We start from the raw sequence: 23,649 nt of genomic DNA on the forward strand, positions 1-23,649 counted from the left end.
GATACGCTTCAATCTCATGAACCATTTTTATACTAAATGTACTCTCATTGAGTTCAGATAACTTTATTATGTAGGACTTGAAAATTAAAACCAAGCCAGGCTCAGCACAAGGAGAGTGTGAGACAATCCTAAGCACAAACACGATGATTAAACGCTGTGGGCTGTTTTCGGAGCACGGGGGACTTGTGAATGAGTATAAAGCCAGCGACTATTCCTGAGGGAAGCCTCGAATCAGTACAAAATATGGGGGGGGGGGGACCAAAAAAGAGGAAAAATAATCGAAGAAGGGGCACACAACTGCGATGACAAAAAAAAAAAATTAAACTGAAACGGAGTTGGGGAAGGAAAACTGGAAAGTTAAACCCATCCCCTCAGTGCAACCTCGCTGCCGCCGCCGGAGCCGCTCAGCTTAACGGGCCCTTTCTGTCGCGGGCGGTGCAGAGCAGCCTCAGGAGGAACTCGGCCTGAAATGCACCGGAGCCCGCTCCCTGACACCTCAAGGGGCCTTACCGGCGGAAACGCGCCGTCTCTGGGCTCCGGCACGCCGAAGCAGGCTCCGGGCGCGGACGGCCACCGCCCGCCCTGAGGGAGCCGGCCTCAGGGAGCCGCCGCTGCGGGCGGGAAAGCGGCCCAGTCCTGCCATCCCCACGCCAGCCGACAGAGGGCGCTATGCGCCAGCGCCCCTGCCCCCGCCGGGCTGCGGCGTCTCTTCCCCGCGCCGCCGCCGCCTCAGGAGCTGGGCTGGGCTGGGCGGGGTGAGGCGGCGCGGCGGGAAGGCGGGCCGGGCCGGGCCGGCGCTGCCCGGCGGGCGCCATGGCGCTGCCGGTGCTGTCGAGCTCGGGGGTGAAGTTCCGGCGGGTCCTGGCGCACTTCCCTCAGGAGCTCAGCCTGGCCTTCGCCTATGGGTCCGGAGTCTTCCGGCAGGCGGGGGCCTCGGCCGAGCACGGCGAGGTGAGCGCGGCGGCCGCCCCTGGGCCGGGCCGGGCCCTCGGGCTCCCCCCCCCGAGCCGCCGCGGCGTGTGTGTGGCGGGGGCAGGCGGGAGGGCCGCCGTGGCCGTGGGCCTTGTGCATTTCGGTTTTTCGGCGTGGAGGTGCGTTGCCTGGAGCTGCCTCTGGCCTGGTGGTTGTGGCCGGTGCACGAAAAAGGGGCAAAGCCCCCCTTTCTTCCCCCCCCCCCCCAATCCCTTACCGAACAGCGGGGTAGTGGGCAAGTGTCCCGGTCCGTGCTGACGGAGAGAGAGCACCGGGGGCTGTAGGCTGCCCGGGAGGCCTCCGGGGTGGCCCCTGACAGTCGTTTTATGATTGTGTGTGGTTCAGGTGGTCCTGCAGCCTTGTGTCTGCCAGCTGGCTGTCACAGCTTGCTGCTGGCTTTAAAAGAAGTTACAGCTCTTCCAAACCGTTTGCTGTGCACGGTATGAGGGTAACTTAAGCAAAATGTGTTGTCACGCTGAAGTGGCATTCTTGGTGCTTCCTCATTGTTTGAGGGTCAAGCTGCTTGGAAATAGTGATTTGTTTTTATTTTTTATGTGTTTAACATTTTTTAAATTGTTAATAGGCAATATTGCTCATTATGGTTTGCCTATTAAGCACTCCCCACAAACGCATCTAATTTTCCTTTCTGAAAAGAGAAAAACGGGGTAATAATTTCAGAGCTCTAACAGCATCTCATCTTCACACAAAAGAATGGGGAAAAAAGGTAGCTAATGGACCAACTTTATAGTACTATTAACTGATTAGCTAAGATGTAGGCCACCAATTAGTAAGCCACAAAGAATGGTGGGCCTAGTGATTTTGAAGCAATGTCACTCCAAATATTAGCTTGTTGTAGGTATGAGTTGTAAACTTTCAACTTGCCTGTGTGCAGGGAATTTGTGGACTGATCTCTTCAGAAGAGCAGGATGTGTATTGTACATTACAAGTCTTTGGATTGTTTTGTTGACAAAAGCGAGTGAATACACTACAAATGCAGTTTCTTGCTGCTAGCTCTCAGATCCCTTTCTCAGCCCACATCTCCCAGTTCATGGCCTTGTGTATTAGCAAAAGTCCTGTTCGTGAGCAGTTTAAGCTGTTAAGCTGAGCTGTGAACTAGGATGATGGAGATCTCATCATGTGCTCCCATTTTGGAGGGTTGAAGGTTGGTCACTTAACCAGGAAGACAGAAAGATTTTGGGCCATCTCTGCTAGACTGACTGGAAAACATACAACTTCATCAGAACCTTTACACTGTATTTGACATTAATGTTTGGTTTTGGATTTATTTTACTCATGAAAAAATGATTAGCTGGTAGTTTGACACTACATATATCTTAGATAAATATGATTAACACTGGTTGCTTTCCAACATATAAACCCCAATATTTTTCTCTTTATCCACAGAGCAATATGCTGGACTTCGTGTTTGCTGTTGATGATTCTGTGACCTGGCATATGATGAACTTGTTAAAGAACAGGAGTCATTATTCCTTCCTAAAAGTTTTTGGGCCAAAACAGATAAGTAGTATACAGAGCTATGGAGCAGGGATTTACTACAATACTTTAGTCCCGTGTAATGGTAGGGTAAGTACAAGTAGCTTGAGTAAATTACGTCAAATGTTTGTGTGTGAAGTATTGAAATTATTAACTTAATGTAGATTTCTGCGCAGGAAGCAAGTCTTGTAGATTGTAACTGATCCTTAACTTATGGCATCTTCAGTACTTATATTCCAAAACTGCTTCATAAACAGAACATTCATTTAAAAGCAAACAGAACAGCTGCTCTTGTGCTTTAAAGTGCAAGCAGTGCTTGGAATTTACAACTAAAGCATTTCAGAAACTGGTTTTATATTCCTTATTACTTGCTGTCTGCCAGTTTTGGTGGTTGTAAAGTGTATTGTGGGGAAACAAGGCCTTAATTTCAGCAGTTGACCATGAGTAATAGCAAAGTGGATTCTTACTGTTTGTTTGACATAAAATGCAAATATTTAACATAGCAAGTTGGAATTCACATCTGTGTTGTTTAATGGCTAACATCCTAACCTGTGAAGCTTGTGTGTAATTAATAATTCCAGATAAATAGTAATCATCCAGCGAGTCCTACTCCCGCGTCTATATGTAGACTCTGTTTGGTAAGGAGTGCAGATAGGAGTCAGGGGAGGGAAAGGCTGTATCTGTCTGTCTTGGTGTTGATTTTCAGTAACTTTTGCCATGTGATAACAAACTGTACATAGGGAAAGCAAGTTCTTAAAAGAAGGATGGAAAATGAAGGACGATTGTGGAAAAATGCCATGTGAGCAATATCTACCTAACTGAAGTTTCTCGGAGCACACATAGCTGCGATAATGTTGAGTACATGTCAGAATTCTTTGTAGAAAGTTGGAGAGGTAGATAAAGTAGTCTGTTATGTACTTGCTGTTTTGTTTAAAGGCATATATATGAGGCAAGTATTTGGGGTTTAAACCTTGTTCACTTTACATAAAAAGGGATTTTGGATTTTAAGGACCAATGATCTTTGCTATGAAATTGTGGTGGTCTTGGCGCTTTACGCCCTTATCTCCTGCTGTAATGACTCAGTCATATCACGGTCTGTGGTGCTTTGCTATCTGGAGTTGACTGCCTTTCTGTGGTGGTAATCTTTGGGAACTCAGAAAATGCACATTGGTAACAAACTGTTGAAAGTTCATCTTTTTTCCACTTACAGGAACTGAACTACAAAATCACAATTTGTTTTCTAACATTGAAGAGCAAAAGAAAAAGACACATAAATGTCTAGGGGTTTCGTTTATTTTAAATCTCTGACAAACTATGTCTTGGGTATTTTCAGTATCATAAAGGATACTGTGGATTATTCCAACTATTGTAACATTTGGCTGGTACAAAACTGATCGTAACCTTTCCAAAATCTTTTTATGAACAGTTGTATTTTAATGTTCAGATCTCTTCAGTGTCAATGTCTATCTAGACTAGATTTCTTTGGGATTTAAAGTCTTTTGTTTTAGTGATTGATCCTGGTGTGCCTTTATTGTAACTTTGATTCTAGAAAGGATCTTAAAGAATTCTGTGCGTTCCACCTTTTTTTCCCAGTTGTTTGCACGTAAATAGGAATATTTTACCTCCTGTGTTCATTAAAACATTTCAATATTTTAATGTTATGCATCCAGGTTTTTTATTGGAGGTGTGTGTTCCTTAGAATTAATGACAGAGTAAGTAAGTAGTAAGTTTCATGTAGTAAAAATGGTGCAGATACATGGTTTTTCAAAAATCTTCATTTTGCTTTTTTTCCAGATGATAAAATATGGTGTAATTAGCACTGATACCCTGATTGATGATTTACTTCACTGGAAGACCCTCTATGTTGCTGGACGCCTACAAAAACCGGTAACTGTTAGTCTGTTCAGTTAGCTATCTTGAAATGCAGGAAATCACAGGGCTGGAAAATTATCAGTTGTAGGTTTAACTTTAATTGTTAAGAATCAGTACTGAACAAATAATCTGCCCTAATTTAGGGATCTAGTCCTAGAGGCATAATCTGTCAGAAAGGAAGTGAAAAGTAGTCCTTAATGATACTCTGTGTTATGTGAAAAAACAAAAAAACAACCCTAAAGGTAAGTATATTAATCACAGTTTTCTGTCTGTAGAAAATTTTGACTAAGTGGACTATATTAACACAAAGTCCCTTTAATATTAAATGTAACATTTACCTTTTACAACAAATTATAGGAGTCACCAAAATTTAACACAGTTAAGTAATGGAAATCTTTAAAGATGAAAGCTGCTTTGCTGTGCAGTTACCGTCTAGTTGATTGCATTGTTGAAGTATGACTGAACCATGTGCTAAGAATGTTGGGTTTTGTTCTCCATGTTTGTGTCATAAAAAATAGGAAGTCTTTGTTTTCCCGGGAGTGCTGACTCAGTGTGCTTTCAGCAGATGGCAGCAGTGCTAAGTTAAAATTTCTTGGGGGGGCGGGGGGAAGGAGAGGAGAACTCTGTTCAAGTCTTAGAACAGAAATTAATTATGCTTTTAACTAAAAACTTGGGGTGAAAGTTTGAATAGATTGTCTCAGCACTGTTTTTTCTCTGACTCCAGAGATTTTTTTATAGCTTGATATAGGTTAGAACAGCTGTTATCTTTATAAACAATGAAACATAATACATTGAGAAAAAGAACTGAAGGAAGAATTCTGAATTTCACATTAACAATGAATAGTGAGTATTTATTTTCAGTGTAACTGCATTTGCTGCTGCTTTGATTTATTTTAGGATTTTTCATCTTAATATCTATAAACTGTGCTTCATATCTTTTGGTTGAATTCAATGGGAGTACGTATTTGCACAAGAAGGCAGAATTTGGTATTTTGTTCAGTTGTTGACATGACAGCAGAGATATCTTCTTGCATATTTGTTTAATAGATAAAAGAAGAAATCAGTCCAAAATATTTCCAGAAAGCCTCCAGGAATTTGTATTGAGTAAAGACTGCAGGACTTGATCTAGAATTAGACTGAAAGATTACTTGGTGAATGTTTAAACTGTCTCTCCCTGTACAATCTATAAAATCACTAACTGGGATTTTGAATGTTATACCGTATTGATCAGAATGACCAAATAATTTGTTTAGATCTGTTGTACAGGTTTCAAATGTCTGGTGGTTCTGGCTTCACAACAGATTTGATGTTTTGATACGTGTATGTTAAGTGGAAATGATAGAAAGCTTTTTTTACCTCCTTAAGAATGTATAATAAGCCTCTTTTGGAGGGGACACAGGGTTAGGTTTGTTTTCTTTTACACTATAATCTCTTGCATACCTTTTGCCATTTGTGCTAGTTCTGGCCACAGCTGACTGAAGCCAGACAATACTGTTTAACAGTTTGTTTGGGAATTTTCTCCTCACTCTCATATAGAGGAGGAAGAGCTCAGTGCCTTTCTGGTGTTCCATTACAAAGCTGTCATTCCATGAGTGAAAACTATCCAAGCTCTTCTAGCACAAGAGCTAAAACATTTGCTCTGGCTTGAAAATCTTGGCTTAATTTTCACTGGAGGTTTTGTTTCTGTTATAAACGGGTTGCCTTGACCAAGTAATCTTTCCAGAATGTTTGGCAGAATAGATGGGAGTTTGGATTTGCCACTTAGAAATGCTAACTTTTCTTCCCAGGCTTCTTTGTTTGTGTTAAAAGTTTATTGGCTTTTCATCCTAGATGAAGTTTATAATGCTGATTAGCTAGATTCCCCTTTAACTGTTTTGAAAAATTGAATAAACTTAGTTGTAACTTCTCCCTAACTGACAGATTTCCTGCGGGGGGAGGGGGAAAGCATCTGTGCCTAAAAAGTAAAATAAATAAGCACAAGTGACACATAATTCCTTTTCTGAGGAAGAAGATTTTAAAAAGCATCTGAAGTATTACTGAATTTTTGTTAAACATACAGTGTAAGTAATTGCTTTGGTGTAAGCAGCTGTATTTACTGTTGTCCTGGAGAAACTACTAAAAGAAGGAAGTGTTTAATAAATGGAAGTGATGTGAGAGAGAGAGGAGGAGTAGAGAGGTCTTGGGAGGTTTAGGGTTTTTTATAGTATAAAAATTCCCAAGAAGGAGTGACAGAGCACATTATTTCTTTAGAGAATTTTTCCATTGTCCAAATCTGTAGAAATATTTTTTTGAAAGAGAATGGAAAAATCCTCTTACTGTAATATTTAGCAGAGTGTGAATGTCGCTAAATGGCAAACTGGAATACTGCTTTTGACACCTTTCATTCTACAGTGAGATTTTCTTTGTGTCTTTTGTTTGTCTGTAAGTATCTTTGTTTACACGTGCCTGCAGTTTCTTGTGTATGAATTTCCTAGCAGCGAAAGTAGTACATTTCTTACTTGAAAATGTTGTGATGACTGAGGGTCATGCTTATTTATAATATTGAATATATGTCTCATTTAAAATATTTAATATTTTTAGTGTCTACTGTTCATTAACTGAATTCTCTGTATACTGTAAAACCAGAATAAATTGGCTTCTTCTTTCCCCCATATGATCAGAACTTACGTCCCATGTCACGTAAATTCTCCATACTATGGAAAAGCCTTCCTTAACTTTGGTGGTCTTTCAGATTTACCCCAAGCATCAACATTCGTCCTTGTCATACCTGGGTGGTAACTATTGCATTATGTCTTCCTGTGAGATTGTTTAAAATTTGTTCATAAATGGTATCACTACTGCAGTGTTTCAGGCATTCAGATTTTGAAGCCTGGTGTGTTATTTCCCTTTGAAAAAATTCTAGTTTATGTTAGGCAGTGTTTTTAGCAAAGGAGGAGATGTTTTGCTTTTACTTCACTAAAGCAAGTCTGTGGTCTTCCATGAGGAGGAATAGCATCTCTGTGGAGTTTCACCTCTTAAAAGGCTGTAACTGTGGTGTTCTTAAAACGTGTCAGTAACTTGCTGCTATTTCCAGGGCTAGCCTAAGGTATAACCAGTTTGTGTGACTGCTTGGGGTGCCACAGACTTCTCTTCTGCCTTTCCTTAGAGCTTCCCTGTAGCAGCAAGTTATGAAAGTACATAGAAGTGAATTAACTGATGAGATTTTAAATATTAATTTATCCTCATGACCAGCCTGTCTCGTTTGTTGGATCTTATTTGAGCAAGTCTGTATGCATTCAGTAAACTTCTCCCATGGTTTTCAAGGAAGTAAAATTTACTCTGGGCAGATGAATGTATTGTATTTTAATACGTTTTATCATTGTCTTTCATTTTAATGCTAAAAAATACAAAGTAATTTGCAGGAGAAGTTAGGATTTAGTGCAGAATGATTGAAACAAGCAGCCTGTATACTGTTGCATTCACCATTATATCAAAATGAGATATTGCTCTAGTTTTATCCCACTTAAAGATTTCACCATATTTGAAACGTATGTTCTGATTATGGTATTGGCCAGCCATGACATTGCTTTGTCAATGTCCTTTCTATAAGAAGAATTTTGGGTAGCAGATATGTCTGCTTCTCATACTTTGCTGAATCTTGGTTCTTGTTTTTTTTGTTTTTTGTTTCCTCCCTTCATTATCAGAGTATTTACATTCCTAAAGGAAAATATTTACTTCAAAGGATACCTTAGCTGGTTATATGTAGGGACAGAATTTCAAGTAATACTGCAACTCACTTGTGTGTGAATGGGCTTTTGGGGAGAAAAAGCAAGTTGGGTAGATTTGTTCATAACTGCCAGCGGGTTCACCTTTTAAGGTATTCGAGAGTAAACAAATATTAAGAAGCTGCCCTTTATAAGCAAGACAGCATCACTTAACCAGAACATTTGAAAAAGACAGAACCTCACAACAAGCCGGTATTCTTGGGAGAGTTGTTTCTGAAAGAGCATAGTTAGCAATCTTGTAAACCAGACTGACTTCATCTGTCTAATGTTCTATCATAATATGTTTCTATATAATATATTCTGTGTTACATCTGTTGGAGGGACAACGCAGCTGAGCACAAGCAATCCAGGAGGTTCCTGGAATGTGTCGATGACAACTTTCTCCTCCAAGTGATAGAGGAGCCCACGAGGAGAGGTGCCATGCTGGACCTTATTCTCACCAATAAGGAGGGCCTGGTAGGGGATGTCAAGCTCAAGGGCAGCCTTGGCTGCAGTGACCACGAAATGGTGGAATTCAAGATCCTCAGGGCAGCGAGGACGGCACATAGCAAGGTCACTACCCTGGACTTCAGGAGAGCAGACTTTGGCCTCTTCAGGGATCTGCTTGGTAGAATACCATGGGAAAAAGCCCTGGAAGGAAGAGGGGCCCAAGACAGCTGGCTAATATTCAAGGGTCACCTCCTCCAAGCTCAGGAGCGATGCTTCCCAACAAAGAGGAAGTCAAGCAAAAATACCAAGAGGCCCCTGTGGATGAACAAGGAGCTCCTGGGCAAAGTCAAACAAAAAAAGGAAGCCTTCAGAGGGTAGAAGCAAGGGCAGGTAGCCTGGGAGGAATACAGAGAAACTGTCCAAGCAGCCAGGGATCAGATTAGGAAAGCCAAAGCCCTGATAGAAATTAGTCTGGCCAGGGATGTCAAGGACGACAAGAAAAGCTTCTATAGGTGTGTCAGTGATAAGAGGAGGACGAGGGAAAATGTGGGTCCCCTCCGGAATGAAACAGGTGACCTGGTTACCCAGGATATGGAGAAGGCTGAAGTACTCAACGACTTCTTTGCCTCAGTCTTCACTGGCAAATGCTTGAGCCACACTGCTTAGGTCGCGGAAGGCAGGGACTGGGAGAATGCAGAACCGCCCACTGTAGGAGAAGATCAGGTTTGAGAATATCTAAGGAACCTGAAGGTGCACAAGTCCATGGGACCTGACGAGTTGCATCTGCGGGTCCTGAGGGAACTGGCAGATGAAGTGGCCAGGCCACTCTCCGTCATATTTGAGAAGTCCTGGCAGTCCGGCGAAGTTCCCACTAACTGGAAGAGGGGGAACATAACCCCCATTATTAAGAAGGGAAAAAAGGAAGACCCAGGGAACTACAGGCCGGTCAGTCTCACCTCCGTTACCTGGCAGGATTATGGAGCAGACCCTCCTGGAGACTATGCTCAGGCACATGGAAAATAAGGATGTGATCGATGACAGCCAACACGGCTTCACTAGGGGCAAATTGTGCCCGACAAACTTGGTGGCCTTTTATGATGGGCTTACAGCATCAGTGGATAAGGGAAAGGCAACTGATGTCATCTACCTGGACTTGTGCCAGGCATTTGACACTGTCCCACATGACATCCTTGTCTCTAAATTGGAGAGACATGGATTCGATGGATGGACCACTCGGTGGATAAGGAACTGGCTGGATGGTCGCACTCCAAGAGTTGTGATCAACAGCTCAATGTCCAAGTGGAGAACGGTGGCGAGTGGCGTCCCTCAGGGGTCGGTACTGGGACCAGCGCTGTTCAACATCTTTGTCGGTGACACGGACAATGGGATCGAGTGCACCCTCAGCAAGTTTGCCGACGACACCAAGCTGTGTGGTGGGGTCGACACGCTGGAGGGAAGGGATGCCATCCAGAGGGACCTTGACAGGCTGGAGAGGTGGGCCCGTGCAAGCCGCATGAAGTTCAACGAGGCCAAGTGCAAGGTCCTGCACATGGGTTGGGGCAATCCCAAGCACGACTATAGGCTGGGCGAGGACTGGATTGAAAGCAGCCCTGAGGAGAAGGACTTGGGGGTATTGATTGATGAGAAGCTCAACATGAGCCAGCAGTGTGCACTTGCAGCCCAGAAAGCGGACCGTGTCCTGGGCTGCTTCAAAAGAGGTGTGGCCAGCAGGTCGAGGGAGGTGATCCTGCCCCTCTACTCCACTCTTGTGAGACCCCACCTGGAGTACTGCGTCCAGCTCTGGGGGCCCCAGTACAGGAGAGACGTGGAGCTGTTGGAGCGAGTCCAGAGGAGGGCCATGAAGCTGATCAGAGGGCTGGAGCACCTCTCCTGTGAGGACAGGCTGAGAGAGTTGGGATTGTTCAGCCTGGAGAAAAGGCGGCTCTGGGGAGATCTAATTGTGGCTTACCAGTACCTGAAGGGGCCTACAGGAAGGATGGTGAGGGACTGTTTATCAGGGAGTGTAGTGACAGGACAAGGGGTAATGGGTTTAAGCTGAAGGAGGGTCGGTTTAGATTAGATGTTAGAAAGAAATTCTTTACTGTCAAGAGTGGCGAGGCCCTGGCACAGGTTGCCCAGCAAGGCTGTGGCTGCCCCATCCCTGGAAGTGTTCAAGGCCAGGCTGGATGGGGCTTTGGGCAACATGGTCTAGTGGAGGGTGTCCCTGCCTGCAGCAGGGGGGTTGGAACTAGATGATCTGTGAGGTCCCTTCCAACCCAAACCAGTCTAGGATTCTAGGATTCAGTGATCTGTTCTTCATGTATATGTGATGTTCCCATTGAGTCCGCAGTCTGCTCATGCAGTGGAAAATAAAGCCCTGCTTCTTCTAGGAGGACAGCTAATGTCTAAGAAACTACTTGAAGTCATATGATAGGAGTCCTGTATTAAAAAATAAATATTATGAAGATGAATATGAAAACTGAACTGTTTTTCTGCTATTCCATTCTCATTCAGTGTGACAGTGGTCTTTTTTTGTTACTGCATAATCACATATGAAGTATTGCTGTTGATGCATTCATATTTACTGTTTTGATTAATCCTAAATTCATTAATATGAAAAGGTGATTTGCTCTGCAGAGATTAGTTAATGGCTGTTGTTTATAGCAGTTCTGAACGTGTTTGTAAAAACAGCCTTTTGTAGCAGGCTGTTAATTCTTAAAAAGATGTTCCTGTATCTCCTACTGTGTATACAGAAGGGGAGACTCTAGTCTATTGAACCATAATAACAGGATCTAATCTTAAATAAATTTCTTACTATTTTTCATGTTGGGTGGAGTAACACTCCTAGCTTTGTCTTCTGTAGCACTTTGCTGAAGTCTTGCTTCCAATGACTCTGCTTTTTCAGGTGAAAATACTGACCCAGAATGAGAATAGCAAACTGCAAGCTGCTCTTGTTAGCAATCTGAAGAGTGCAGTCACAGCAGCCTTTCTCATGTTACCAGAAAGTTTCTCTGAAGAAGACCTCTATATGCAGATTGCAGGACTCTCCTATTCTGGTTAGTATATGATGTCTGAAGTCGCTGAGGAGAAAAGCTGTAGTTGGAGCTGTGGTACCACGGTAGGAAGTCTAATGTATAATAAGTCATCTGCTCTCTTGCTTTGGGCCTACACTGCTGCATGCTCCAACAACTGCATTGTGAGATAATGGGAGTTATTTTCTGTTTGTGTGGATTGTATTTTGGTTTTAATGGTTCCAAACCTTGGAAAAAAAATTTCTTTCCACTCTCAATGTAAAGTTGATTCATCTGATAGACTGACCTATACTTTATCTCTTACTTTTTCAGTGTGCTGTATTTGAGGTTCTTATTTAGTTAACTTAAAGATCCAGATTATGATTCTTCAATGTATGTTGAACACTCACCTCCTGGTTGGTATTTGTTGACTTTTTTTTTTGGTAAGAGAAATTCCTCTTTTCTTTGGTTATGGAATTGGTATGGAAAAAAAAAATAAAGTAATTATTCCAAATTACTTTTCAATACAAGATTTAATGGTAACAATTTAATTCAGCATTACTCTTTAAATGTTGATATCCTTAATGAAATCACTGTGAACAGGTTTACTTTGAGTTGTACTTTACACAGCACTTTCTTTGCTCATATAGAAATGCAAATTCAGCTTTTAAAAAAAGCACAGGTAAGTTTTATAAGCTGCAGCTTAATTCTGCTGAGGAGTGTTACTGTTCTTTACATAGTATTTCTCTGCTCAGTATAAATTGCAATGTGTTCACCTTTTCCGTAGCAGTTTTTTCTGAATCGTTATCTGTTTGAAAGCGACAGTAAAGTGAAGAGGGTACTGGCGGTGGGATGGCCAAGGGCTGCTAAGCAGGGGTGTTTGCTGCAGGGCTGCATACCTGCCCACCTGAAACTTGTCCAGGAATGTTGTTAGATTCTTGGTGAGCACTAGTGACCAAGGTACTGTTTTTATATATCCTTTGAAACCGTGCAATTAACCAAAAATGTGGGAGATCAGTTACCATGCTGTAAGATGTTGAAATTGGCTCTGCTGTGTGAACAAAGCTAAACAATAAGACTCCCAGTTGGGAATGTTCAAGAAAATGGCTGTCAATTACATGTTTGTGGATATTCTGTTTTGCTGCCCTTTGAAGTCTTACTTTTCAGAAGATAGACTAGTAGACAAAATTGATTTTATGTGTTACTTTCATCGGTCCCCTTGGAGACTGCTGAAGAGTTGTTCATGCTTTAATTTGGAAAATGTTTACCCTTTTTTTTTTTTATGCCTTATTTTGAGAGCAGTGATCAATACCATTTGTATGGGAAGTATTTGTTTTGTGGCTTGGCATAAATTGAAATAAACTAAGTAATGCTAGCAAGTTGCCACCTTGCAACAACATGTATCTCCTGAATGCAGGAAGTGGGGAAAATTAATTGATCCAGGATTTTGTTTGTTGATTATGTACTGCGCTGGGCCTCTAACTCCCAGTTGGTAATCCTGGGAGCTCCCACTGTAGTACCTAACAGAGGTAGATGAATGTTTTTTTACAGACTAACTGTCTTTTCGCTTACTCTCTTTGAAACTTTTCAGTCGTGTATCATAAAAGAAAGTGTAAGTAACGTAACAGTGGCGTTAAAAGGAGTTGCTTTTTGAAATTACTGACAAAATACATGGCTAAGAGGAAAAGATGGTACTGTGATCTTACCATGACTGCCATTAGCTGTACTTCAGGTACTACACTTGAAGTGCAGAGACAATGCAAATTATTTTCTTTCAATGTTGGAAAATTGAAGATTCTTTATTTCAAGATACAAAGTATTGGGGCTGGTCAATCTGTTGAAACTGATGTGTGGTTGCAAAGAATAGAATGATGTTACTGCCGCTTTCAGGGCTGAACTTGACAGCTGGAATTTTTTTGTTGTCCAAGTGAAAATGTGGACACATGAGTTGATGACATTACATCAGAGGCCACATAACAATTCTGAATAGCTTTTTTTGTGTTTGAAGGTATTGGAATAGTATTTTTTTATTATTAAGAGGTGAACCTTATTGTAGATTATATAGGCATTGGTGGAATTTGAGAATAAAGTTTTAGATGGCAGCTTTGTACAGTGTTGGTTTCTGTTACATTCTCCCTTCTTTGAGTTTTCCATTTTTTCCTAATGAATTAACTGTTTTTCTTTTCTTGACCAGGTGATTTCAGAATGGTAATAGGAGAAGACAGGTCGAAAGTGCAGAACATTGTGAAACCTAATGTTCCCCATTTTCAGAAGCTGTACAGTAACATATTACAGGACTGCCCTCAAGTGGTGTATAAGCACCATCTGGGAAGGCTAGAGGCAAGTGTTCTTCAAAACATTTTTAAAACAAGCAAGTGGAAGTGCTTTATCACATTGACAGAAGGCAAGAATTATGCCGTACACTAAGGCAAGCAGTTGTAATCACTGTACTTGCTATTTGTTATATTTCTGTTGTTTAGTTAATTCTGCAGCCAGAAGACTTGCCTTAAATACCAGTCTGCATATGTAGTAACTACTGTTCATTTTCTTTGAGTATGGGCACAGAACTAGAGCCCTAGCAAGGGAACAAGAGAAGATTATTTTAAAATGTGTGTTCTAATGACTACCATATGGAAACAACAGTCTAGAAGTGATGAATAAACATATGGTTTGTGTTAAAAAGATTAGGCCGTAACTTAGAGGTGCAACTTTCTGCAATCAAAAACTGCATCTCTCAAAAAACCGCTAGAGTGCTAGTTACAAAGATCAGTTGACTAAACCCAAATGAAATTCTGGCATTATCTTTAAATACCCATACTAAAACAATGTTTTCCTAGTATTTGGGAAGCAGGTATCCAAAATGACCGGTATCTTGAATTCTATCTTTCTGGCATAAGGTAGAAGTGTAACATTGCAGTTAGGGGAGAGATGCCACAGTCCAGGTCCAACAGCAGTTTTTCCTCTTGTAGCATAGAGGTCTGTGTGTGAATATCCAAGTGTGATATACACTTAAATGTGAAGTTAGAAATAGCATGGGTTGTCTCATGGACATGGACATCTCTTTATCCTCAAGTCATCTTGGTAATTATCTCATGAATGCCTCCTTTTAGAATGTATCTTTGTTAGAAACTGAAGTACAGATATAAGCAAGCTTGAGTATAGTAAACAATTTTACTGCAATGCTTTGGAGTACAGCGTGGGCGAATCTGTATTACACTGCAGCTGTCTCCATTTTTTCTTACCAGTGTGCTTTTGAACAGTTTAGTGGAAGAAGTATTTAAATGAATTTTGAAAAGAATCAGTAATGCTTTCTCCAAAAAAATGGCTAGTTAGAATAATGTTCCCTGTTGTGTTGCCTTTAAACAAATCCTGGTAGCGTACTACAAATATGTTGTTGGATAATAAATCTGTCCATAATTCCATAATAGTCCTCGAGGTTGTTGATTAAATGCCATCATTTTACTGTTCATTTTGAGCAAAGTGCTCTAATACTTTCTTCCTCACAGCTTGGTCTGGTTATTGGCAGTTACTCTCCAGACTGACGAGGATAACTGCTATCGGGAGTGCTGTTTAATGCAGAACAGAAACCCCTTCTCCAAGTATACATTTTCGGAGTTAGAAAATTCTTTCTTAAAAGATTCCTCAAAAACAATTGAAGGCAGACACTAGTTCTTACAGTTCTGGTTCAGGCGCGGATTCCTCCCACATACTGTTAAGAGCCTGCTCATTGTCGGCTCCCTCTGTAGTCAGTGGGTGATTCATCTGGATATCATTTTCTCCCCATTGACTAAAGGGTGTGTGTGTACAGGGCAACTAGACTCCTGTCTGATGTCTCCATGAACTGTCTAAAAAGTTGTGTGGGAGGAATCGAGTTCTTCATATTTTCCTCCAGTTTTGGAGAGATGTGCTCCGTTATGCATTTTTCAGTGTATGTGCTTACATTTTGTATGAATGCGTACAGGCATGCATGTTGGTATCATTGTATTCAAAAAAGGGTCATTGAATTTCTGATTTAGATTGTAAAATGTGGAACGAATGTTTCCTTCAAATTATGCAAACCAGATGTGGTTTGAGTTTAAAGCAGAGAAAATGTTTTTCAAACTGAACTTGAAATAAGTGTGTGTATAGTTTGATTATATTCAGGCAGAAGAAACTGAGCTAAGTGATCTTTTGGGAACTGTTTTTTCTTTTTTTATTGTAGTGTACTTATGTTTCCAAAGGAAATTGGAGAGAGCAAAAATGATACAGTTTCAATGAACAGTTGCTTGCAGCGGCAGCAAGATCATGTGCGTACATTAGTCTTCCCTTGGATAAAAATTAACATCTTTGCATCAAGTTATTCTTCAGGTTCAGAGCTGAGATACTGCCTTTCCCAGTGCTTGGGAAGTTTTCATTAGTGTTGCAAATGACTTTTACCAGTGAAATGGTTCATGTTCTTCGTGGTGCTTATCAGTGGTCAAAGATAGCCGGAAGACTTTTCTGACTTCTTTGAAACAGAGAACTTGCTTTATTAACACTGAATGTTTTTACTGTCTTATTTCTTATAACTTTCAGATTGATAAAAGTCCAGAAGGTCAATTTACACAACTAATGGCTTTGCCAAGGACTCTGCAACAAAAGATAACTTCTCTGGTAGACCCTCCTGGAAAAAACAGAGATGTGGAAGAAATCTTACTGCAAGTTGCCCATGACCCTGACTGCGGATTTGTGGTGCATCAAGGTAGGTCTAGATCAGTGGCTGTAATCTCATTTAAGACATGATAGATATACAGGCCTATTGTACTATTGTACCTGTTCTTCAAGTTCAGAAGGATGATTTAGAGAGAAGGAAGATGAAGACAAGAGGTTAGTCTTAAGATACAGTCCTAAAAGTATGATTTGATTGCAAACAGCTTCTCTGAAATACTAGCAAATAGCATTCCTACTGATATTGAAAGATGTGTTTTGGTTTAGATTCTAAAAAAAAGTAGGTCTAAGCAGGCCACACTAGTTCTTAAAGACTTGTAACTCCATTTGGGATGCTTTCACCTTCAGGATTTTATTGGCTGGCATAACTTCATCTAAATACTAATCTCTATATCCTACGAGTCATACATCACAATGCTAAGTTAATGCTCTAGTTTGCTGGCATTACCTTTCCCAGTTTTCATAGTTAGTCCAGATACCTGAGCTTCTGCAGAGAACTCTGGCTTTGAGGAAACAGATTGAGGTGTTTCATCATCAAAGAGAGCGTCTCTGAGGCAAGATAATGTTGTCTGAGCAAGGTAAACCTTATGATGCAGACATCAATGTTTTATTATTCTGCAGAAAAATGAAAGCATGTAGTACTTGAAGAGTCCTTTACGTCTTTGAAGAACTTGACACATCTTAGTTCCAGGTGGCCAATTTTGCAAGCTCCTGGAGCACAGCAAAAACTCCCTGGATGCCCAGGAGCCACTAGACATTAGCCAAATGCTGAGGGAGTGCTTCTGCCAGTTTCTGTTCGGGGGAAAAAAAACTCCTGAGACTTGCAGTTCTCCACTGACAGTATCCGATGAATTGCACCTGGACATCGAGGTGTCCATCTTTCATGTCAGTCTGTGGCAGCTTCTGTGCTGCTATGGCTGCACTGCAACAGTAATGTGATGATAGCTGAATCTGGGAGCAGGAGTTGCAATGGTTGTGAGGTGCACATAGTTTTAGAGCTCGAAGTTGTCCACCCTGAGCTAACTGTCCTTGCGGTTCTGATTATGTAGGGTGTTGCAAGCATGGCTGGGACTGCACACAGTGGGGCAGCAGTTCAGTATCAAAACATTGGATAGATCCATTCTTCTCAAGCCAACCAGTTTACACTCTTAGGAGAAGAAATTAAAGCCCCTTTTTCACTTCCGTGGCCAAAAGATTTTCCTAATTCAAGTATCTGAGTAAAGGACAGGGCAAGCTATTTGGTAATCATACGAGACAAAGCTGATTACTCAAGTCGAATTGCATTCTCCCTAGGTATTTTACTAGCTCAACATGATTTGTTCCCTTCCCTGCCCCGCCCGTACCCCCCCAAATTATTTTCCAGTGGAATACTGTATCCCTCTTACTTGTTCATGGATTTCCCTAAGCTTTGTTCTTCATTATAGAAGTAGCTTTGAAAGAAGGATTTAAAAATAGTATTTTAAATTATATTCTACATTCTGGTTAATGCAGAAGAATAACTTAGAGTTTGGAAGACTACCTCTGGGACTGCTGCATTGCTGCATTTTTAAGTATTTAGTAATGTACAGTGGTTTTGTTCTGTATGTATCAGTATGCTTTTATATATATGTGTTAAAACAGATAAACCATTTATTGAAATGTACTAACATTTTACATACTATTCCATTAATCCCTAAGAATCGCTGGTCAGTGAGAACTAAATGTGGCACAATGCAAAGTGGTAAACCAGCCTTATTTCCAAAAGCTGATAATTTAAAAAAGCCAGAAAAAACACCGCACAAGATGGGCATCTCTACTTGATCAGAGAAGTGCAAAATCCCAATTTCATACTGAAGTAAACAATGAGTATAATTTGTTCTGCTCTAGAAAGTTAATATGCCGGCACTTAAATGAAACAACTCTGGATCCTTTGTGACTAATCGTCTTAGTAGAGAAATAATGGGAACACTAAATGAATTAATTTGATCAATTCCTACTGGTTGTTACCTGTTTTAATATTGATTTGAGGGTTTTTTTATGTTTTATATAAATAATGTAAAATAGCTTAGAGAATATTTTCAGTTAGTATGACAAAGCAGAACAGAAACAAACTTTCTCGACTTAAATGTATGTTTTAATTGCAGGCTGGCTTGATTGTATAACTGGAAAAATATTTAACTTTTTTTGTGCATGTTGAAGGATAAAAAAAATCCCCACCAGACTTCTGGGATGGGTAACATCTGTGTGCTTTTCTATCTGCAGGCATTTCGGGAATTGTGAGATCTTCCAGTATAGTGCAGAGTGCTAAAACCATACTAACAGCTGGTAAGAATGTGTGTGATTTCTATCAACATAGGCCTTCTGATTTCACAAAGTAAAAATTATAGGGCCCCAAGCCTGTCTTGTTACAAGAGTTTAAAGAATAAATTTTGTGGGTGTCTAATTGAAAGCCCCATGTAACTATTGAGAAATTGTAAAATGCGAAAAGGAATTGGAGCCGATGTGACTCTTACACAAACAAGTAAGCAAACCCCCCAACAACCCAAAAGTAACAGAAAACCAACTTCTGACTTCAGTTTCCATTTATATGCGGGCCAGATTTGGTGGCTGTGCACTAGTTCTGCTCTTTTTGTATTAAAAAATGGAGTTACTTTATAATTCACTCTGGCTTTCTACATGTGAGCGGATCCCTAAATGATCAGTACATAGTGGTGTGTTACATTAGTCTATAAGGTTATTTCATCATAAAATAAAGGAGTGAGTGAGTTTTGAGGGAGAACTTTGACAGGATCCAATGTTTTTGTCAGGCTTGGAAAACAGGTGTTTATTTGAAGACATCACGTATTCCAAACTGAACCTATACTTGGTGAACATCAGATATTACTGTAACTGTCATACTTCAAAATTAATTACTCTAAGAAAAGAGTTGAGTATTACAAAGTCAGTGTGAGAGAAGGTGTAGAAGGGGAAAAAAGGACTTGCTTGTGTAGAAACATGGGAAAACTAGGGATGCTTTTCAGCTATCAAAGCCTTCTTAACTGAATGAAAGTTACTGCCAGTTACAAAGCTGGAGCTTTATCCAGTTTTCTGAGTTCTAAAATAAATCTGACTTTAAGGTGCCCTGATGTTTGCATTTTAAAAAGCTGAAAGCACTGCGGTTGAGTTTAAAAGACAAACTTAAGACCTGAGCCTTCATTTACTTAAAACTGATCAGGAGGTAGTCTTAATTTCCTGCAAAGTGAAAAATCCTTACTGCTTGCATGAAGCTGCTGAAATAATTTTCTGAACTCATTCATACCTATTCCTAATTCTTCCACAAAAGCAATTATGAACAAATGATGCTATTACTGGTTTTAAAAGCAGCTGTATATAGCAGCTGTTTCCTGCTGAGCAATCCTTATCAAACTTCTACAGCTGCTGTTCCCTTCCCATTTAGTAGTAAAGTTGGTGGCTCCATGTTATACTTCGTACCTCCTTGTAAATAGACACAAGTTGCAGTGTTCCAGGACCATTAGTGGTCTGCTGAATCAAATAAGCAGGAACAGTTGTACTTTTTATATGCTTCTGTTAATAGTCTAGTCACTATTAACTGGAGTAAGTATAACAAAACTATTGCCTAACTTTGTTTAGCAGCTGGAGGAGACTAAGGACGTAACTCCAACTGAGAAAAGCAAATTTTTTGTTTTCTATGAGTTGGGCATATTGTAGGTAGGAGTTTCTAGTGTAAGGTTTCCAACCATATAAGTCAGCTTTTTATTTTAGGATTTGTTGTCAAAATTACCTGCTAGAGGTCAAGACTTCTTATATTGCATCATGTCTCTTGTAGAAATATCAGCTTGTTACCTATCTGTTTCTAAATCCATGGAGAGTGGATTTTGTAGAGCAAAATAATTGGAGGGGAGGGGTAAAAGACAGTGTTAATCACATTGAATTCGGTGCTTGTGAAAGTTAGAAGCCTGACTGATCCATGAAGCAAAACTGTATGTAACTGCAAGAGTATGAATAAAAGTAGTTAAGATTTGTCAGCTTATTTATGCTCCCCTTCTGTCTGTTCTGATCGATAGAAAATCACCTCTGGGAATCATTAGCTCCTTTTGTGTGTCATGCAGTAAATCACTTGCAGCCTATACTGTTAATAGGACTTTTGGGAGGTCCTAATGCATCTTTTAGTGGGGCTTGTAATTTTTACTGTGTTTTCTGTTTTGTGCACCTGAAACTAGGTATTCATGAAATGCCATTTCTTCCCTTTGTCTTAACTGCTTTTTGGTTTCTATATAGTGTGGGGTTGTTTGGGTTTTTTTATTTTAAAACAAAATTTAGTTATCTTCTAACCAGCCCATTACATAGAATGACACTTAAAAACATGTATTTTTTTACCAGTGCTTTCAGTGTTGAAAATGTAGCTTTGCAGTTTGATTCAGGTAGAGTAAAGCTATTGTGATCCTGTGCTTCAAACATTAACCAAGTTTGAGTGAGGCTTGGGAGATTTTATTTAGCATAATTTAGTTTGGTTTATTTTAACTGTATTTATGCACTTCTGCCAGCATCTGTCCAAAACCATTAGCAACAGAATTCAGGATTGATCCTTTGGGGGTTACTTACAGATTATGTGCTGAGGGAAATGAGTTAGATCTGGAAAATGACTGTTTCTGGCATTGCCTAACCTCTGAATGTTGTTTAGTGAGTGCAAAGCTTGCCTGTAGAGCTAACCTGCCTGAGCATTGCTGTGCACGCCACCCTGGCTGGAGAAAGGGAGTCCTGCTGCTTCAGTTAGGAACAGGAGTGTGTCTGTAACGTGTGCCGCTGCACGTAAAATAAATGTTGCCTCACTTGCTTATGTAGGCACAGCCCTGCTTCCCCACCAGCCTGTGTGTGGGCCTTACCTGTGATGTTTTTATAGTCTTCAGTGATCTTCCCTGGAATTCAGAAGGGATAGGTTTCAGAGCTATTTAGTAGAAGCCTTTTGCCTGCTTTTTTGTGGGTTTGTTTAGGTTTTTTTGGTGGTTTGTTTGGTGTTTTTTTTTTTAAATACTTCTCTCCAAATATTTGATTGAAATTATGTTAAATCTTGATGTATCTTCTAATGAAGATTTTCTCCCAATCACAGTTTCTAAATTTAAGAACTTTGTCACTAGGGGGCAGGCATTAATGCTGTTCACCTTGCTTTGCCATTTCTTGGGCCTCTTATCAGCTAATATTCATATAGATACATACTGTACACAGACAAAACATCATGGCTTTTACATAGAAGGTCTTTGCTTGACTCATGCAAAGAATGTGCATTACAGGAAAGTGTTGAGCTTTTAAATTTATTCCCTGAGGATGCTGTATGGCTTTCTTCATTCTTTAACCAAATATTGGCTAATGTTCTATTCCCCTAGGACCTATTTTCACACTTTCTAGTAGAGACTTTAGGAAAAGTATTACGACTCTGTCCTTCTGTGGTGCTTAAGTTAAGAACAGTAGCTAAAACAAGAGAATTATGAAAGAGGTGGATGAAATCAGTGGTTCCATTAAATAAGCTCTGGCTGGTTTTTTTTTTTCTTGCTGTTCCTAGTAACTGTACAAGTACTTTTGTCCTATGTCTGCTTGCAAAAGAATTAGTTTGTTACATATCTACATCATTCTTTTTGAAATGTAATGGGGGGGACAGAATTTCCCTAGCTGATTGTTTTATCTGAACAACAACAACAAAGTGAAATGCCTGCTCTCTGGTCTGTAGCATGGTAGTCCAATGTGCGGCATGTTTCCAAATTAAATGTAAATCAGGAGTAGTCGTTGCTGAGATGGCATGCTGTGTATTAACATTATTGGCAAGGAGCACAAGCAAAATAAAGAATTTCAACCCATTTAAGAGAACTTTTTTCATCTTTCTCTGCCAACGTGGTTTTAAAGTTGAGCTCAAGCTCTATGTTTTTGTTTGTTGTTAAATGCCCTATTTAGTTTTTGAAAATGTGCCTATGTATTCCTTTGAGTCTGTGGTGAGATTGCCTCTCTGTTTCCCATTAGAGATGGCACCGTCATTTGATTTATTTTCCCACATAGCCAGAGTCTGCATGGTCTTTGGGAACTAACTCTGAAGTTCTTATATTTAGTTCCTCTCAAGGAGATGTTGATACTTCTTTAGCTTAGATTTCTTCTTTATATCTTACTAGAGGAATGCTGCAAGCCTTGAAAATTTCTTATAAATAAAATACTATGAATTAAAATTTCTTTGCCGAAAGGGTTATCAAGCATTGGAACAGACTGCCCAGGGAAGTGTCTGAGTCCCCATCCCTGGAGGTAGACGTGTAGATGTGGTGCTTAGGGACATGGTTTAGTGGTGGACTTGGCAGTGGTAGGGTAACGGTTGGACTCAGTGATCTTAAAGGTCTTTTCCAATCTAAACAATTCTATGATTCTAAATCATCAGCTGAAGCAATTGTTCAAGATATTTTTAAGTTAGCACAACTGCTTGTAGCAGCTCTGAATAACATGTTTTCTTAGAATTGAGATGTTAGTATACTATGCCTTCAAGGTGGTGTGTTGTTTTTTTTTTTTTAAACTATAAGAAACAGCTTTACGTATAAAATATTCTGTAGAATTGTGGTAACTGCTGTCTTCATCAGCTGCCTGAACAGATATTGCATACCACTGCACTTCACTGTAAATATGTGTAAAAAGTTAGCATGCGTCTGTGCATGATACACTAACGGTATATAACTGTTTGCCTCCACACGACAGCTCTTCAGCAGTATACACGTTAGTCTTTCTTCTTTTAAAAGGAAATAAAGACGACTACAGCCAGGCGTATCTACTGGGAAACTTTGGGGGACTTAGAGCCAAGTTATTATCTTATCACACTAACACTTCCAAAAAACCAAACATGGATCATTAAGTAAAACCAGATACAGCTTATGTTTACACTGAAATGTTGTGGTCTTGATTCCATGTGCATTAGGTCTTTGTTCTGTATCATATAGTGGAAAAATCTAAAGGGGAGGTGGAACCACTAAGTCACAGATTCATAGCTAAAGTAGAAAGACATTTTCATGTGGTCCAACTGCTTTGGATTCTGAGACTGAGCCATAATTACAACCATTAACTTTTACTACAGATGTGACTCATCACCCTGAGGGCTGCTTTAGAAACCAGCTGTATGTATAAACCTGTATTTTGCTTTGTAGCATGATGTGCTAGGGCAGAAATGTAAGCATCTTATTACATAAGAGTCTAGTGGGTGGAGTTCAGTAGAGTGCTTCCTGCAGGGGAAAAATACGAAGGAGAAAAATCTCTTTATGTTGAGCTGCTGCAAGAGGCAGAGTAGGTTGGCAAGCTCAGAACGAGCTGACTTGCAGGCTGCGGTGTCAGCGCAGTTAATTACGGTAGTGCAGGGCTGTATCAGCTGCATTACTGTTGATTTGCCACATACCGTGGCTTCCAGAAGTACGCTGCCGTCATTG

General features: G+C 40.4%; 1 protein-coding gene across 5 annotated transcripts in view; it reads left to right on the forward strand.

The window, feature by feature from the left end:
* Nucleotides 1-691: 691 nt before the first annotated feature.
* TAMM41 (TAM41 mitochondrial translocator assembly and maintenance homolog) overlaps nt 692-23,649 on the forward strand; it is a 28,283-nt gene continuing 5,325 nt past the window's right edge. Inside the window, exons 1-7 of one of the 5 annotated variants that reach the window (XM_075762752.1) lie at nt 692-951; nt 2,377-2,556; nt 4,261-4,353; nt 11,437-11,587; nt 13,737-13,882; nt 16,097-16,262; nt 18,470-18,532. In XM_075762752.1, the coding sequence (XP_075618867.1) occupies nt 814-951; nt 2,377-2,556; nt 4,261-4,353; nt 11,437-11,587; nt 13,737-13,882; nt 16,097-16,262; nt 18,470-18,532 (937 nt within the window). In that variant the 5' untranslated portion in view covers nt 692-813. Of the gene's footprint in view, nt 952-2,376; nt 2,557-4,259; nt 4,354-5,062; nt 5,182-11,436; nt 11,588-13,736; nt 13,883-16,096; nt 16,263-18,469; nt 18,533-23,649 lie in introns of those variants that run through there. The other 4 variants (XM_075762751.1, XM_075762750.1, XM_075762754.1 and 1 more) reach the window with 4 other exon arrangements.

Source organism: Balearica regulorum, chromosome 10 (assembly GCF_011004875.1).
Source record: "Balearica regulorum gibbericeps isolate bBalReg1 chromosome 10, bBalReg1.pri, whole genome shotgun sequence".
NCBI classification, from domain to species: domain Eukaryota; kingdom Metazoa; phylum Chordata; class Aves; order Gruiformes; family Gruidae; genus Balearica; species Balearica regulorum.